Source organism: Perca fluviatilis, chromosome 5 (genome assembly GCF_010015445.1).
Source record: "Perca fluviatilis chromosome 5, GENO_Pfluv_1.0, whole genome shotgun sequence".
Lineage (NCBI taxonomy): Eukaryota > Metazoa > Chordata > Actinopteri > Perciformes > Percidae > Perca > Perca fluviatilis.
In genome coordinates this window covers 16,885,123-16,903,891 of record NC_053116.1, presented here as the reverse complement: position 1 = coordinate 16,903,891, position 18,769 = coordinate 16,885,123, and the positions used below count along the sequence as shown (strand labels likewise).

The 18,769-nt window shown below is 40.3% G+C and overlaps 1 protein-coding gene across 11 annotated transcripts in view; it reads left to right on the top strand.

Moving 5' to 3' along the window:
- The window catches only part of LOC120559618 (membrane-associated guanylate kinase, WW and PDZ domain-containing protein 1-like), a 92,609-nt gene that overhangs the window by 12,491 nt on the left and 61,349 nt on the right, over nt 1-18,769 (top strand). For all 11 annotated transcript variants that reach the window (XM_039801466.1, XM_039801464.1, XM_039801465.1 and 8 more), the window contains exon 2: nt 18,590-18,706. In XM_039801466.1, coding sequence (XP_039657400.1) covers nt 18,590-18,706 — 117 coding nt within the window. The remainder of the gene's footprint in view (nt 1-18,589; nt 18,707-18,769) is intronic.

Below are 18,769 nucleotides of genomic sequence, written 5' to 3'. Positions count from 1 at the left end.
AATGCATCCCTTCCTCTGCAGCAGAGGAAGTTTCCTGTCAAAGTGGGAAGCCCCTCATACTGTAGGTGTGTACCACAGCAAACCTCAAAGCCTTCATCGAATGCCTTTATGTTGGATCATAGTTATATGGCATCGGTTGGCAAACACAGGCTTTTATTTATACAAAACAGCCTGGGATGGTCGCTATATGGCAGAAATGTGTAAAGCTGTTGTAAAAAAAAGATGTAATGTCATGCAAGGAGCCCTCTAGTGGTAGAATCATGAATTACGTATGATGAAGGTGGATCCAAAGGATTGATGAGGGCCTGTTGTGAATTGGTTGTTAAATAATGCAATCCACATTCTTTAATTGTTTTAGATACTTTAAGAAAAGACATGGTAAAAAAATAATTATTTACATTATTTTAAGTAATTATGTTTGAGAGTTTATGAGAAAGTTGATAATGATAATAATTCAGTATGACAGTGTTAAAAAGAAATGCATTGTTTCACGAGTTACATTCCAATTTTATTCTGAAGTGATATGAAAGTAACCCACCCAGTACCTTGCAGCTTTGGTAATGATGTGTTTATGATTATATGTAACACACTCGTTTTGTGAAGTTTCCACTAAACAACTGATATATTGAAGCATTTGTAAGTATAAAAATATGAACAGTACTGTATATGTTTCATAATGGTTTTTAGTCATATCGTTATGTCAACATCTGTCTTCAGTTCTGTTGCGGTTTACAGAGAGGTGAACTCGACAGAGAGGCTCCAATTCTCCATGTTGCACCTACACCGGACCACATACACAGGAACTGGAGTCAGTAAGCAGAGCCAGCTTTGATCTCTGAGGTTTAGAGGAACCCACTTTCCCATGATCTGGTTCCCAGACTTTTCATCCTGGAAAAGGTGAAAAAGTTAAAACACACCAGATGACTGACAACTTCAAACAGGTGGAGAAGGTTCCAACATCTTCACAAGCTCTGTGTATCTGTGTGTACACACAGTGTGTGTCCCAGAGCCCACACCATCTTGTGCTTTCCCAGCCGTATCTCTGCGTCTTGTGGCAGGACGTCCTATCTAAATCAAAGCTGCTTTGCAGGAACCGGCTTCCTCCATCTGATATTTTCATTACTGTCAAGAAGCTTAAAGACTGTTCCGGTGTTGTGGTGGTTTGAGTTAGTCACAGTAGCAGATAGACAATAGAGGTGATTAGTTGGGGAACTCTCTCTGCTTTAGAGTGTGTGGCCCTGCAGCTGATCAAAGGTGCACAAAGATTGTAGCTACCGTTGTAGTATAATTGACAAAGCTTTAATATAAAATAGTTTAAGTGTTTAGCAGCTTCACACAGTCTGATTGATGTGTTGCATACAGACAGCTGTTTGTGCATCTGGAACTCATCTGCATAGTACCCTTAAGGCATTTCACTGTTGACTGGCACAACAGGCTGATCAATCCTCAACCTGCTACTGTGACAATTTTGGTTATTTTCTCAAAATTAAATGATGTGCCATTTTCCGTAAAACACAGGCTATACACTACCAGTTACATCACCATACTGTCAAATTGCTCACTTCACAGAAAATGTTGACATAAAGGTTACCAATAAGGTTATATTTTAAACTAAAGAAATTATTAAACTACACGGTCTCACAGTGCAGGATTTCAGAGTTAGCTGTATAAGGCAAGTAAACCCATAACAGCTCTTTTTATTACAGTCAATGTTCCATGTTTGATTGATTTTAATTTTAACCAGCAATTAACCAGATAATTCAGTAAGCATGCTTTGTGTACAGCTGAGGCTAAAGGGAATGTCATTAGTTTTGAAGGTATTTGGACAAATTGGCACTAGATAAGTCTGTTGGTGATCACAATGCATCTTAGGGGGACATGAATGTCTGTACCACATTTCATGGTAATCCATCTGAGAGACATATGCCTAAAAGCTCCTAATGTGAACCTCATGGTCTTGCTAGAGGAAATGTCAGCCTATCATCAAAGTCATAATATGCTCCATCCTCTTGGCACCATGGATATCTGTTGCATATTTCATGGCAATCCATCTAATAGTTTTTAAGTTATTTCATCTTAAAATATTTCAATCTGGTCCAAAGTGGCAGATCGACAAAGTAACATTTTCCTCCCTAGAGACATGCCACTAGCGTGACTGTCAGATAGTGGCTGGAAGTAAAAGTTCTTTTCATTATTTAAGAATCTAAAGTAAACAGTGAAACAGCCCATCTTATTTGCCCAGAGCCCAAGATCACGTTTGTAGTCTGAGTGACAGTCCAAAACCCAAACATGTTTAATTTAAAATTACAAAAATAAAAAAACAGAGAAAAGGAGCAAATCATCACATTTGGAAAGTTAGTATTGGTTCATTTTTCGCATTTTACTTATGAATTGATTATCAGTAGCTGGCGATCTGACTCATCGATTCTCTAATGCATTTAGAGCCTTATAAACACAAATATAATGTCTTCCTCTCTGTTTGCAGAGTGTCTTTCCTGCTGTACATGTCTGACTTTCTGGTCATGACCAACCAAACAAACACACGAGCCTTCCTCAAATCCAATGTTTTCTTTTAGTCTTTTGGCCTGCTTTGAAAGCTTGCTTTTCACATACATATCTACCACAATCTGACACATGCCTGTGCCTATCAAATCACTTGCTGTTTTTCTTCCAGCTGTGCCTCAGAATCACTGTATTTCCAGAGTAAATTTAGACTCTTGACAAAGCAACATAATGATGGAAACATTTTTCTTGAGCTGTGGGTGTCGGCTAAATTTACTTTGAACACTTAACTTGCGTAGCTCGCTCTCTGTCTTATCTTATCTTATCTCGTGTTATGCTGCTTTTGTAAATGTGACCTGAAACTGACTCAAATCTCATTGAGCTCTCAGCAGGAAAACTGTATTTGAATCTTTTATTGTTCTCAATATAGAGCTCCAGAGTGAGGTGATACATGGTAGCTGAGGCTGTTAAATCAGTAAACCGTCACTGCAAATAACATAATCTGACTGAAATGTCTTCAGATAACTGTTTTTTAAAGTGAAGAGCAGAGACAGGGGAGTATTTTTAAAACCGGCAAGATGATAAAAGGTAAAGATTTTTCTTGAGATATACTACAGTACTTGGTGCAGATTTGTTCTGGGAGTGTTTGCAAGCTCCTGTCTGTCCGAGGGAGGGAAGGACCTTGAGCTGCAGCTGTTCGTCAGAAGTTGGCAGCATCTGGATGCGCTGAGGGCTGAGGTGCGACAGTGGGGGAGTCGGGTGCAATGACAAGAGAAATATGTTCCACTGAGCAGGTCAGGCAGATTTAGATAGAGGACAGGACTGTAATTTGGCTAAAGTTTAAACAGTATTGTGTTTAGGGTGAGACAAAGGGAGGCAGTTTAACACACTAAGAAAAGCTGAGATTCAAGATACTTTATTGTCATTGTATGAACACAACGGTATTCCGTTGGTGGCAATCAGTGCAGCAGCAGTAAATAAATAATAAAAACAAGATACAGAAACAAACAAATAAAAAGATTTTTTAAAAAGACACATAAAAAATGCATTGCACATAGTATTCATATGAGCATTTGCAGAGTTTCTTTTGTTTAGTTAAGTTTTTTGTTTTGTTAAAGTGATATTGTGCTTTCATGACAGTAGTCCTTAGTCCTTAGGGGCTACAGCTCTGTTAGTCTGAGTTTTGATGGTTCTGTATCTTTTTTTTTCCAGATGGTAATGGGACAAACAGACAAACAGTGTCCTGGGTGTGTTGTGTCCATGCTGATGCTACTGGCTCGCTTCTGTAGGTGGCCAGCATCTAGGTCCGGGAGCATTGCTCCTACAATTCTCTGTGCCGTTTTCACCACCCGGGCCAAGTCCTTTTTTGAAGCAAAGGTTATGATGATGCATGCTTATACGCTGAACATTTAGTCCTTGCATCCTGACGTTTTCATCTCCTGCTAAAGCATTTGCAGCCAGGGACCACTCTGAAAACACTCCATTTTGGTGTGTTCAAGGAAACTGGATTGAGTAACCGTTTCCTTTGATTTGTGATGCCATACCTCACGAGTGTAATGCTTGTTGGCAGCCAACTCTCACATATTGAATGTCAAAGGCTCTGAGCATCCTTGAGCTTTTAAACAAATTTTGAGTTTTAAAGAAAGTTTCCCAAGATCTGTCCCTGTTTGCAACTGCATGATGGCAATATCCAAAGTTATGGATTAAACCACTTTTAAAATTGTGGTTCACCCAACTGAAACAAAATTGGTATTGAGCCATGAAGATAGTTTGGTTTTATTTCCTTGTGTTTTGTCATCTTAGATTTCTTCCTCCAACCCAACACAATAGAGGTGATTGTAACTTAATTTATGTTGGTGAGCACCACAAATGAAGTTACAATCACTTCTATTGTATTGGGATAAAGTTTAAAAAACTTCTCTTTCCACAATGATTAACATGATTACTTTGGTAATCCTCATTAGCAACCCTTTTTAGATCCATTGAGATTAAAATGAAATAAGATCAGCCTTTATTGTCTTCCTTAGCAAAAAATTGAGAGAACACAGGTGACGTAGCAGTCTCTTCACATACAGTACATTAATATATCCCAATACATATAATCCAACCATTACATCCAGTAACACATAATCCACACATACACACACACACACACACACACACACACACACACACACAACACAACAACAGACATGAAGATACACACAGACAACACACAAAGAGAGACAGAAAAAAAAAGAGAAGAGAGACAGACAGGGGAGAAAAAAAGAGAGAAGACAGGAGAGAAGAGAGAGAGGAGAGAGAGGAGGGGAGAGAGAGAGAGAGAGAACAAGAAGGAGAAAGAGGAGAGACAGAGAGCATGGAGAGAGAGAGAAGAGAGAAAGAGCAGAGACAGAAGAGAGAGAGTATAGAGAGAAAAAAAAAAAAAAAAAAAAGAAAAGAAGGAAGAAAATGGAAGGAGAGGGGGGTGTGTGAACAGTCGAGAAACGCATGAGCACGAAAGAAAGGAAGGACAAGGAAAGAAGGAGGAAGGAAATAGGAAGGGAGAAGAGACACACAAGGAACATAGAATGGACACAGGAAAGGAGGAATGAGAAAGGAATGGACAGCACACACACAGCAGACACACACAGAAGTAGAAAAAGACATAGAAAGAAAGAAGGATCACCATTCCAGACAAACACATGGACACGAAGGAAGGAAAGGAATAGAAGGACACAGAGAGACACATGAATAAATAGAATGAACGAGGAAAGACACAGAATGGAGGGACATACACAGAATGGACAGAAGGACAGGACATGAGGATAAGGAAGTGGAAAAGACACAAACACAAGAAAGAAAGAATGACAGGCACAGTAGACTGGAAGGAAACGGAACAGAGCACAATGGAGAGAAGATATGGACACACAGGAAAACTGAAGTAGGAGAATAGGAACTGGAAGGACAGGAGAAAGGTAGAATGAAGAAGAAGGTGGAAGAGGAAAGAAGGAATGGACAGAACATGGAAATAATGGAATATGGAGGAAGGGAAGAGTGGAAATAAATATTGAGTGGAGAATAGAGACAGGGACAAGGAAGGACAAGAAAGAGGACAGGACATCAAGAATGCATGAAATGAAGGAAAAGAAAATGAAGGAAATGGAGAGGAATGGATGGAAATGGAAGGAAAGGAAGGAAATGAGAAGAAAGGACACATAGAGAAATATGAAGGAAATAGATTAAAGAAAGGAAATGGACAACATGGGAGGGAGTAAAGAGATGAAAGGAATAGTGAATAATGGAGTAGGGAATGGAGGAAGGAATGGAAATGAAGGGCACAGAGCAGGAGCACTACATGGAAAGCACAAGAGGGGAGACACCAACAGGGGACGAAAGAAAACAAGCAAAAGAAAAACAAAAGGGGGACAGAAGAAAGGGCAGGACAACAGGGAAAAAGAAACAACAAAAAGGGGAACCAAAAGGGGAAGCGGGAAGGAGGGAAGGAGGGAAGGAAAAAGACGAAAAACAATAAAGCAAGCAGAGACAATAGCAAACGGAGAGGGGACAGAAAAAGGGCAAAAGGCAGGGGGGAAGAACAAACAAGGGGGGAAGCAGAGAGGGAAATGGGAGGAGGAAAAGGGGAAGGAGAAGGGAACCCAGTACACGGTAAGTAGATGAAGAATGAAGAGACTGGAAGAGAGTCTGGAGAGGAAGTAGAATATGGAAAGTACAGTGGTAGAAGCACAAGCCGGCTGCTAAGACCAAGGCCCTAAACAGCGGCCTACGCAGCGCACGGACCGCCCACACACGAAGAGACGCGGCCACACGCAAGGAACGCCCCGCGGAAAGCGGCGAACCACAAAAACGAAAAGGCGGGAGAACACTTTTTTTTTTTTTTTTTTTAGCAAAAGCCAAACAAAGCGCAGTGCCAAATAGAAGTAGAAAATAGGAAACAGTATTTTGGATAAAGCTGAGAGATGGATGACATGGAATTAAATGGAACCTCCCTGGGGCCTGTCTGTCAGCTACACACAGTGCATATGGAAGGATAGCAATTAGAAAAGGAAGTAAGGAAGTGAAGGAATGGAATAGAGGAAGGAATGGGTAAGGAAGGAGAGTGGAGGGGCAATAGAATGGAAGGAACTAGGGATGTCCCCTTCAAGTCAATGCCACTGGTTTGTTTGTGTGCCACATCAACTGCACAAGAAGCCCCTTCAATTACAACCCTCAAGGTAGAAATTAGTGGTTATTACACTCAATGGAAAGGCTTCTCCTTTCCAATCCTTCATCCAGATGCATAGACGCTATAATTCAAGCCTAATGTGGCAATTTCTCATCTTTTATTGTGAGTTTCATCAAATTAGCTGACTGGTGATGATGACACGTCCATGTGGTGTGATGATGTGAGGTGTCTGCTGCTGCTCCAGCCGAGGGGAGGGAGGATGGGGACGCGTATCTCATCTCCGTCTCATTGCCCGTGGTCATCGACTCCTGTAAAAGAGGGGAGTTTAATCACAGAGGGGGTCTTTGTGTGTGACGGCCAGGCAGGCAATGACATTTAACAGAGGCAGCCAGTTACAACTGATGGCATGCTCGACTGAAGCTTGATGCTTTCCATCAGCGACAGGGAGGATTCAGTGTTTTTACACGTGTTGCCCAGGGGAGGAAAAAAAGATACAATGGACGCATTAAAATAGCTGCTCTGTGTGCATTATATTTTTAGAAACATGGCACAAGAACATGTTTTTCCTTTACTTTAAAAATTAACCCAGGGGATGAGAATGGAGATCCTTCCGTCTGGAGTCTGTTGAGTTTAGTATTCCAGTATTTGACAGAAATAGCTTCAATGTTTAGTCTGTGTTAAAATACTTTTGGGTGCAGAATTTATAAGCAGCATCTGTGTTTATCTGGGATGGAGCACACATCATTCAAGAGTGACCCTCTCAAGCTTTTACTCATTGTTTTAGTCTTTACAATAACAGTAACCTTTCTTTCTCCTCCCTGCCTCCTTTTTTCTTCCTCCATCCTTTGGCCTATTCAGCTATTAACACAACGCAGAGGGAGCGGTAGGCCTGGGTTCCTCTGGTTATATTTAGCAATGAACAGATGCAGCGCACTGGAGCGGAACATACCGCCTCTGCTCGTGTGTGTGTGTGTGTGTGTGTGTGTGTGTGTGTGTGTGTGTGTGTGTGTGTGTGTGTGTGTGTGTGTGTGTGTGTGTGTGTGTGTGTGTGTGTGTGTGTGTGTGTGTGTGTGTGTGTGTGTGTGTGTGTGTGTGTGTGTGTGTGTGTGTGTGTGTGTGTGTACGTCTTTGTCTGTGACTCTTCCTTCATACCAGTTCTCCCATCATGCACTGCTGACTCTGACTCAGCAGCACAGCACTGGAGAACTGGGTCAGAACTGGCCGCCTGCCTCCTCACATAAACCATATGTTTCTGCATGTCCAGTATTCAAAACCAAAACCAGTGTTTAAAGGGAACAACCTGAAGCACACCTTTTACAAGTTCACTATTGTGTCTAGGGCGACAACTAACGATTTTTTTTATTTTTATATTGGTTATTTTCTCAATTAATTGATAAATCTATAGAATGTTAGAAAATAGTAAAGAAATGTCCAACACAATTTCCCAGAGCACAAGTTGACATATTCAAACTGCTGGTATTGTCTGACCAACAGTCCAAAACCCAAATACTGTATATTCCGTTTAATATCAACGATATAATTTTTGGCATTTTTGCTTGTTGTCAATAGATTTTTTTTGGCTAATGGTCTAATCCTTTCAGCCTTGTCTGCAAAATAGTAATACAACATGTTTCTGATCATGCCAGTGTTTTATTTCTTTTATTGTGTCGCACATGGTGACAGCATGGCATTTATGAGCCGTGTTGTCCCAAAACAAATTTCAGAAGACAAAACAAGGCAATGTAAATGCTATGAAAAGTATATTGCAAAATTGGAAACTTCTTACATGAAATTATGGCAGGTAACTTGCAGGTTTTGAATTTTGGAGCTTCCCATAAGCACTTGAATGCACCGGCCTGGATGACCTTTCAAAGCAGCCTGTGTGTTTTCCGATATATCACCAGGAAATTATAACCTTACTTAAAATAAGGGAACCAAAACCCCAAAAAATTAAATGCTGAAGGCTGTTTCACGTTGTGGACAGAGGTGTGGTGCACGGTGCACTGACACACCCTGGAATACACTTTGACATCATTGCAGCAAGGAGAGTAGTTTAACCTCTGGAGATCAGCTAAAAACGAGCTTCTGTCAAAATACTCTGATTTATTTTAGCTTCGTTTCAAATCTCTGTAAGATGATATTCCCACCGTACTAAAATTAACTGATACCATTTGTAGCCTGGAAACCAGATAAAAGCATTCACCAACCTAAAAAGCTATGATACACTTTGGAATATGGTCAGCAGTTATTTAAAGTAGATACAATTTGCATGCCTGTTGATAAAAATGATGCACTGACATTAAGGCTTCCGATTCATAATGATTGGTGTTGTAAGTTAGGAATTCAGTCCAAAAAAAAAAAATATGACTGAGTTTGATTTGATGCTCCTGTGAGGTTTCTCACTGAACACGGCTTTGAACACTGATTAACATGAAAGCAGCTCTGGGTGTGGCTGGTTATGGAGGTAATAATTATAGAAGAAGAAGGCAGAGGACCAGTCCAAATCTTTACGACGGACCTCTCTGATTTTTGTTTTTTCCTCTCCACTCCTGCAACGTTGATTGCAGGCTCGTGGCAGGCTGCATGGCCGCAGGCTGCGTGGCCGTGTGTGAGAAGAAGAGGGAGAGTGTGTATGTGTTTAATTGACATGAGAGAAAAAAAAACAAGAGTGTCCCGTGTTTAATATCATCATTATCATATCTTATGTATCAGCTGTCATGACCTTTCAGCCGGGATAATGGCTGTAAAAAAGCTGGAGCTATCTTTTTCACACCAAGAGAGCTGAGTGAAACCCATTACTGAGCGCAGAAGTATTTGATTAGTTTTGTCTATTGCATCCCTCCCGATGTTCAACTCTCTCAGACGGCCCCTCCTTATATTGCTGGATAATGTAGAGTTAAATGCTCTCATCCGTAACTGGAGAGTGTAGTGTTGACTGACGGGATGTCCTGAGACCCACAGGAAGCTGCTGAAACAATGGAATTTACTGTTTAAGAACCAGCATTTCCAGTTCCTACTCTGTGGCCATTATTTGGAATAGGCCAAAGGAAATACAATATTATTTGTCCTCTGGAGGAAATGCCGTCTCTTTGTGTTCATTTTGAGCTCTGGGTTATCGGCCTGAGATGGCTTGGGACGATGACAAAGAGGGCAATTTAAAGATTTAGAAGATGGTTTCATAGAAATACAGAAACTGTAATGGACAATCAGTGTCTGATTATGTGTCTGTAATTGTGTTTTATTTTGTTGCTCCTCTTGTGCCACAGCAGCACCACACCAGATAGAAGCACGCAGACAGAGTGGAGCCGTCTTAGTCAACATGTGATAACAGCCAGGCTTGTGAAATCCCCAACTGAACACTGCTTCTGAGATCTCTCTAGTTTTGAGCAACAATGCTCTTTGTTTAGCACATCTGATGTATCGTCTGCTTAGTTATAGTGTTAAAGAAATAGTTTTTGGGGATATATGTTTATTTGCCTTCTTGCTAAGAGTTAGGAAAGAAGATTGATGCCACATCATATCTGTAGGTTACACTACAAATTAAGATGGAGCAAGTTAGCTTAGCTCTGCATAACAAGTGGATACAGAGAAGAAGCTTGGCTTTGTCTAAAGGTAATAAATTCCACCTACCAGCACCTTTTAAAAAGCTCACTGAGTAACGGGTTATATTTTTGTTTAACCTGTGCAAAAAACAAAGAAAGCACATATGTGTTTTTTTTTTTTTACACCTCAGTTTCTGTAGGGATTAACCGAGATACATACTTGTGCACTAAATATGTAGCGTATAGACTGGAAACACGAGGAAACAGTGCTAATGGGTGGATTTTTTTAACCTTCGGACAGAGCCAGTATAGCGGTTTCCCCCTGTTTCCAGTCTTTATGCTAAAATAAGCTAACTGGCTGCTGGTTACACATTTAACAGACAGTATATGAATCTTCTCATCTATCCCTCGGCAGGAAAGCAAACATTTCCCAAACTGTTCCTTTTAAAGTATGTCATGTTGCATGAAGTGTGAAGAGAGGCGGGCCTTGTATTTGGCTGTTTCCAAACACCTAGACAGAGTCACCTTAGCCCAACACCCTCTGGAGGGGATCAAGCTTGGGAGGGCGTCTTGTCTTGCACCATAATCCTCTCTGTCATCACTACAGGTGGTGCTTCATTGTGTGTGTGTGTGTGTGTGTGTGTGTGTGTGTGTGTGTGTGTGTGTGTGTGTGTGTGTGTGTGTGTGTGTGTGTGTGTGTGTGTGTGTGTGTGTGTGTGTGTGTGTGTGTGTGTGTTCCACTCACTGCAGGATTGTCTTCTCTCCTCTACCCATAGTAAGGGCAACCTGCCTGTCATTTAACACCTAATCGCTGCCAGCGGCTACTTCCACGGGAGAGAGAAATACACAAAGACAAGCCTGACACACAAGACCAGAGCTCCTCTCAACATGTGTCGACCACCGCTGCACTTACTAGACGCATGCATACGGACTCTCTTGGCTAGCATCCTTGTGGGTTTTTTTGTGACTCCAGAAGCTGGGTGGAGTAACAATTTAGTTTTAGCGGTAAAGCAAGAGTTTGTTTGAGAATGTTTCCATTCTCAGTATTACCATGCCCATCTTCTCTTGTAATATGTATTTTGCTGGCAGTCATTAGTAACCTACCAATTGTAGAGTATTAACAGTACAGCATTCTCCCAGAGAGCAGCTATAATGTTAGGCTAGTATGAACCTACAAATTCATGTGTGGTCTGTATCTTAAAAGAAAACAATTGTTTTGATATTTTACTAAATCCTTTAGACTTTTTTGTTACAGCTTAGTTGCATGTTGTTTGTATCTGCTATCCAACTGATGTTGCCTGTCAGCAAGTGTGTTTGGTACTTTTAGACTTACTTTTAAGGTAAAGTTAAAGTTATACATTCAAGATTTTGCTTAGGTAAATGTGCAAAAGTACAATCAGCAAAACATACATAACAATAACAATAACATACAATAAAAATACTGACACCTTACATGTACTATTATTCAAATATTATTATTGATACATAAGAATTAATGTTACAGCTGGTGGATTTTGAGCTAATTTTAACTTTTTTATATAATATTTTATAGTTTCATGTATTTCTGGAAAACAATAGTGAAGTAAAAGTATAAAGTTATGTTTATAATAGCTATAAATAAGTAGCCTACCTCAAAACTGTTCTGAAGGACAGTACTGAGTAAATATTTTAAGTCCCTTTTAAGATATTAAAGTTTATTTAGAATCTTTAAATTCCAACAGGGATTGAGAATCAAATCTTTGAAGACATTTGTAGGTCTTTTATTTTTTCAACTTTATAGACTTAAGATCCACCACAAGGGGGCAGCAGCCGATAATGACCACACATTGCTCATCTCATTCGCTGGTTGGCTCTGGGTTGCTAAGGTAACGGTGTATGTATTAAGCAGTGTTTCAGTGGTGAGGCTCAGAGACACCGAGGGCAGTGTTGAGCTGGAGGACGGGAGATGAATCTCAATCAGCAGATGAACAGAGCTGTACACACACACACACACACACATGCACACACACTTTCTCAAATTAATATTTGAGTGCTGTTTGGATGTGTTGTGCTGTTTTGAAATGGTAACCACCTGGCATGTTTATATCCACAGGTATGATTGACAGTTAGTAGCAGTGACTTGTAGTGACAGCTGTTATGTGGTACTATAGGCTGCATCTGCTTGGCAGTCTTCTGCTGATGTTTTAAGGAGTTACTACCATATGTTCGTGCTCTTTTGCTGTCTGGCCGGCAATGTTTTATAATGTAGAGATTTTGCTGAATCCTCTCCAAAAAAAATAAATAAAAGCTGGCTAAGACAACCATTAAGATCATATCTTTATCTCTGTAGATATTTAAGAACCACACACACACACACACACACACACACACACACACACACACACACACACACACACACACACACACACACACACACACACACACACACACACAGAGTCCCCAAAATGAGACCGGGATGCATAACTAGATTTAAGGTTATGTAATGCTGACTGGAGGCATGGAGGATCCACTCTTATTTGGGTTAAACCCATCTCTCTGTCTCACTCTCAGTCTATCTGTAAAACGACAGGGGTCTCACATCCTCACACCTATCTGCTCTGCCTCATCTGGGGTTAAAAAGCAGCGATCTCTGCCACACACAGTCTTTTAACAGCCGGCTCCACAAACATCTCAGCTCCCAGGAAACATCTATCAACATGCTAACGTCTCTGGTGTCTCAGATTTTCCCTGATGGAGTGATTTCATTGTTATGAGAATCAAGAATATCCTCTCCAAGCTCTCAAATGATCCATCTTATCATCAAGAGACAGACTGATTGTTAGTTGTTTTCAGTATTTTCACTGACAGAAAGAATAACATTTCCATTCAAAAAAATGACTACTGTTTAGAGTAGTTTTTGTTTTTATATAAATGCCTTGTAGACTATTTACTTCAAAAACATATTTGCACGAATACACTGATATTAGCCTAATTGTATTGATTGTGCTATAAAAGAGCTCACTGATACAGGCAGTCTCTATTGTATATCATTCAAATGTATACTTGTAATAAATTGTTTAATCCCTTATAAGACCATTTTGTAAACATATGAGCACACTTCAGATTTGTTATATATAAATTTTAGGAGAATACGACAGCTGTGGATTAGCAGGAACCGTGTACACAGCACATTCCCAGTAACAATATGCTGCATCTTATTCTATACAAGACAAGGATCTCCATTCAATACACATGCTGAATTGTTTTGTTCAAAATCAGCAGTGCTGTGGTTGTGGAGCTGAGATGATATCTCCTGTTTTCTCACCACATCTGGTTGTTTTTGTTGGATTCTAAAGCTTTGTTTTTCTTTTTGTTACATGCTGCTGGGAAACTCTAAATGGGTCAGGAAAAAAAAACAACTATTGTTTTATTCCAAAATCTCAAATACCATGTAATACTTTCGTAAAGCTGAACGTTATATTAAATTGAAAATAAACATGTGAAGGACATTCTGGAGCTGTTTTCTGAGCTGAAAATGTATCAAACTGTGACACAAATGTTTCATATCATACCATGAATCTGCTGTCTGTATCTGAGAGGAACTGTCAAGCAGCTAGATACCAGTATGTTTTCATTTTTCAATTTGACATCTACAGCACCATAACATCTGGCTATTTGTTTAGCAAAATCGCATTTGCGCTTAAAAATCCTGGGAAAAAACGGCGTATTAACTGCACACACACACACACACACACACACACACACACACACACACACACACACACACACACACACACACACACAGTGGAGTGATTGTAATCTCTGATCAACATGGGTTTAATCCTCATAAATATTGAATATTTGATGACTTTCTCATTGATGGAGCATGACACCTGGGTGGCCTATCCTCTGCTAGCTGTACGTACCCACAGGAGGGTGGGTTGTTCCCGACAGTGGCGCTTATCTCATGGAAAGCATCTGAGCCAGCAAAACTGACACAACGCTGAATGAAAAACACTAATGTATGTGTAACATATTTTATTTTTAATGAGGAGCTGTGTATATAAGTGTGTGTGTGTGTGTGTGTGTGTGTGTGTGTGTTGTGTGTGTGTGTGTGTGTGTGTGTGTGTGTTGTATCTGTTTTTCCTTTCACAATCTGACTGCTGCTTGCCTAGCAGGGACTGTAATGATGGTCGTCAGCACTGGCTGGTTGCTAGGTAACAATTACCTGACTGTGCTTTGCTTGCACTGAATTACACAGTTGGCTGTGTGCATGTGTGTGTGTAGAGGGACGGAAAAATACAGCAAGATAGACTACCAACCAGTGTCTCCACTTCTGGGTAGAAAATGCCTCGCAACAGAATCAGAATCATGGCTATGCTAATATTAGCTTAGCTGTGTTAAGGAATCTGATTTACACCTTAAATTATTATCATCACAGTGGTGCAAATTTCTCTGTGACCAATTTATCAGGAGGAGTGTTTTTTTTAAAGATTTAATAGTTGTTCATCATCATTGTAGTATGACATGTCTGTGTGTTGTTGTGCCTTTTGGGAATCTGTGCTTCACATTATCAGTGTTACATGCCTCAGTATATATAGTAATGCCCATGGGGGGAGGAGGTGGATGTAGGCTGACAGATGATGATGTCACCACAGGGCCACACCTCAGGGCAGATGACAGATAGTCCTCTGCTTTAAGACCATTTTCACTTTCTCAGCTGCTACACTGATGCTTCTGATCTGTCTGTCCTTGTCCCGACTCCCATGTGTGTCTCAGCAGCACCACTTCCTTTCAAGCTGCAAGCACTTCCTGCCTGGTGTAGAGGGCTTTTCACTCCCAAACTTCAACCACAGCACTAACTCTGACTTGGAAGGCAGTCCGACCGATCTTCTATTAAAATGAATAAATGTAATATACTGTAAATATTGATCTTACCACAAAGGAATAGTTTGGGGACATATACGCTTATTTGCTGACAGCTTAAAGACTAGTTAAAAGACTGAAGACTTTGGTTGGTAACTTCCCGGAGTCCGTGCTGATTTCTGGGCAACTGGTCCCGGCCAAGAAATAGTCCAGCACATAACCACGTGTAAAGTGGCAAATGGATGTTTTAACACTCGATTTTTGCACGGATTACACAAACGAGACATGACATATTAAGGAGTGAGCTTAAGAGGCTCTGGTGGGTGGATGTTGTTACCTTTAGACAGAGCCAGGCTAGCTATTTCCCCCAGTTTTCAGTCTTTATGTTGTATAATGTTATGCTAAGCTAACCAGCTCCAGCTAATTATTTATTGTACATTTACCAAGTGGTATTGATCTTCTCATCTAACTCTTGGCAAAAAAGCCAATAAGTGCATAGAATGTCAAACTATTCCTTTAAACCATTTATGAATAAAGTAAGCCTTTCATTGATATGTTTTGCAGCAAAAGAATAAGCAATATTAAAAATGTGGAGTTTCAAGAAGACACAGTGATGAAATATTTTTTTTCTTTGTCCCTGTTTGTTGTTTTTTTAAGTATAAAAAGTCCCCCTATTTTTTTTACTTACTTAATAACTTACTAAGCCTACTTAACATTGGCTTGTATTAGTTGTTGTAGCAGAGCAATGTCATAGAAGCAGGTGTTTGGGTGTCATTTCCAAAGAAAGTGGTTGAGGTCTAATTTATTAATTTCTCCCTCATTTCTCCTCCTGATCTAACAACGCTGTTGAGGAAGGTGTGGGTGGAGGTTAAACAGCCTTCTATAACATCATATCACTGTGTATTTGCAAAGCCACACCCACTTTTTAGTGATCCACTCAAATCTGATCAATTTATAACTTTACCCTGTCCACGTATTCCTTTTCCCACTGAAATACGTCAGATTACAAAAGCTAAAGGCACTCTAAATGTTGTTTCACTGTGACTTTAAACCATATTATAATTCCTATTAGTTCCAAAGTAAACTCTGCCTACCCAGTCAGCACACTGACCCTGCCATCTCAAAGCACCGAGCCAAGAGAAACTCCTCCGCTGTGGGCAGAGGCCGACAGGAGGCCATGGCACCTCCCCCAAGAACTGCTTGCCAGCTCTCCTAGACATGGATGATATATTTGGAGATCATTAAATGGTCCTAAATGAGACCCTGGCGTGAGAGCGAGCTCTGACCATCTGGACCCATTGTGAGTGCTGAGGCTCTGTTCAGACTCAGCCAGCAGCATCACCACCTCTGATTGGATGGATGCTGAGTAAGCCTGGGAATACCAGCCAATCAGAGACTCTTTTAATCAATTACAAACCCGTCTCAATCTTTGTTTCTCTCTAAATTAACTATCCTGTTACATAGCGATCGTCTTTCTCTGCTCTACTCAAATTGTCAATGTGGTTTATTTGCCTCATTAGCATCTAATGAAATAGATCAAAGTTTGAATAAATCAAATCCAGAAGGTTGAGGCTCTAAGGATGGTTGCGTCACTCTGTTAGTCTGTCGGTCGGTCCACCACTTCGGTCTAGAATAGAATGTTACTATAACTATTTAATGGATTGCCATGAAATTGTGTACACACACTCGACTTTTCCACAGGATGACTGCAGTTGACTTTGGTAATGTCCTGGCTTTACCTCTAGCGCCACCAGTAGCTTGATGTTTTTGGATTAGGGCTGAACGATTTTTGAAAATAATCTAATTGCGATTTATTTAAAAAATATTGCGATTGCGATTCGATATGCGATTATTTTTTAAGCTCTTTGTCTTCTGTATTAGTCAACAAAAACTAGCAATAAATCATTGTATAGTATGAACTTCACAAGATTAGATAGATTAAACAAGCTGTTCTTTCCTGGAGGCCAGGTCTATATGTGATGGTGAAATTAGGTGATGCGTGAATTTATATGAATGACCTCTTTTATTTAACTACTTCAATCCCAGTAGTATATTGAGCACTGACCAAGCCTGGTGGAAACATTCATATGAAAGTCAGAAATAAATCACACTAAAGTGCAGATTGCAGAAATATAAAAACAAATGTGGCTTTACAACACTTAGTAGTATTTAGATTATTTAATTATTATTTACATAGACATATGTAAACATGTGGATTGCATTTTTTAAACACTGTCTTTGAACTTTACTAGACAGTTAAATAAGTAAAATATATACATCGGTTGTATTTTCTTTAAACAGCGCAGAGAGGAGCTGCCTCCACCCCCTCCCTCTCAGGAGTTACGTGCGTGTGCATGACAGCGCTAAGCGACGCTGCACTAGCTCAGAGAGGCTATCGTTCGTTAGTAGTAGCATGCAGGTGTTGCCGGGGGATTAGCTAACTGTACTAATAAAACCGTTGAAACACGCGTGCCCGCGCTGCGTGACAGCTCCCGAACGTCATTTATCAGAGTCTGGTTGTTACCCCTCTCCGCGGCAGTCTCCTCCGCTCCATATCTTTATAATGGAGCTAACCGGAGCTAACCGCTAATCAGAGCTAATCGTTGCTAACCGAGCCTTCAGTTCTGCGTGCCTGTATTCATTAACTGCATGTGTGGACTGGAGCCCGAATAAAACCCTTACAAGTTTTAAACTACAACTCAGAGTTGTTTGAATGACAGAAATCTGCTCAAGGTACGGCGTACCGTTAGCGTGCTAAGTTTATGCTTTCTCTGCGGACTACGGAGTGCGGACTGATTTGCTCTCGTGAGTCACGTGACCAAATCGCAGCCTTTGCGATTAGGAAATCGCGTTTTAACATATCGCGATATTATCGCAAATGCAATTAATCGTTCAGCCCTATTTTGGATTATAGTCAAACATCTCAAAAACATGTACTGTAATAGTTTACCATGAAATTTGGTACAGACATTAATGGTGCCCAGATGATTAATCCATTTCCAGGTCGTCAAATACAGACGCCAACAAATCTTTTTAAAATAAATTGATTTCTTTAGTAAGAGTTGTGTAATATGTGGGATAAATTAATGTAGAGTGAGTCGGTCATTATTGTGAATTATAATGCTGATGAGGGGTCTTGAATCTTAAATCTCGCTCCACATTATCCCCTACTTAACATTAGCAAGTTTGCATTGTCACTGTGAGCATGTTTGCATGCTGGTGTTAGGCTTGTTGCATCACATGGACTTAAAAAAGAAAAATACATGTTGATTGCATTTTATTGTAAACACAATATTTAACAAATGTATTTATTTACTGGAGGACCTCTGTGTTTCTAAATTGGCTGAGGAGGGAAAACAAAGCCTGTCTTGTTCTCTTTTAGTATCCAGGAGCATTTCAACAACAGAAATGTCACGGCCTTACATGACCTTACTTTTGGTGAAATCACAGCAGGTAAACAGCGAAGAGACGAGCAGGCTTCTTGATGTGGAGGTTTGTTTACTTGAGCTGTTTTTTTTCTGTCTGCTGTTTCCAGGTCACAAGCTCAACAAGGACCTGAAGCACTACCTGAGCCTGAGGTTTCAGAAGTCTTCCCCCGACCACGAGCTGCAGAAGACCATCCGAGCCAATCTGTATCGCCATGCTGTGCCTTGTGAGTAAACAATATTAGTAATCATGATAATGTGGTGGTGGGGGCTTAAACTAGGACATGTGG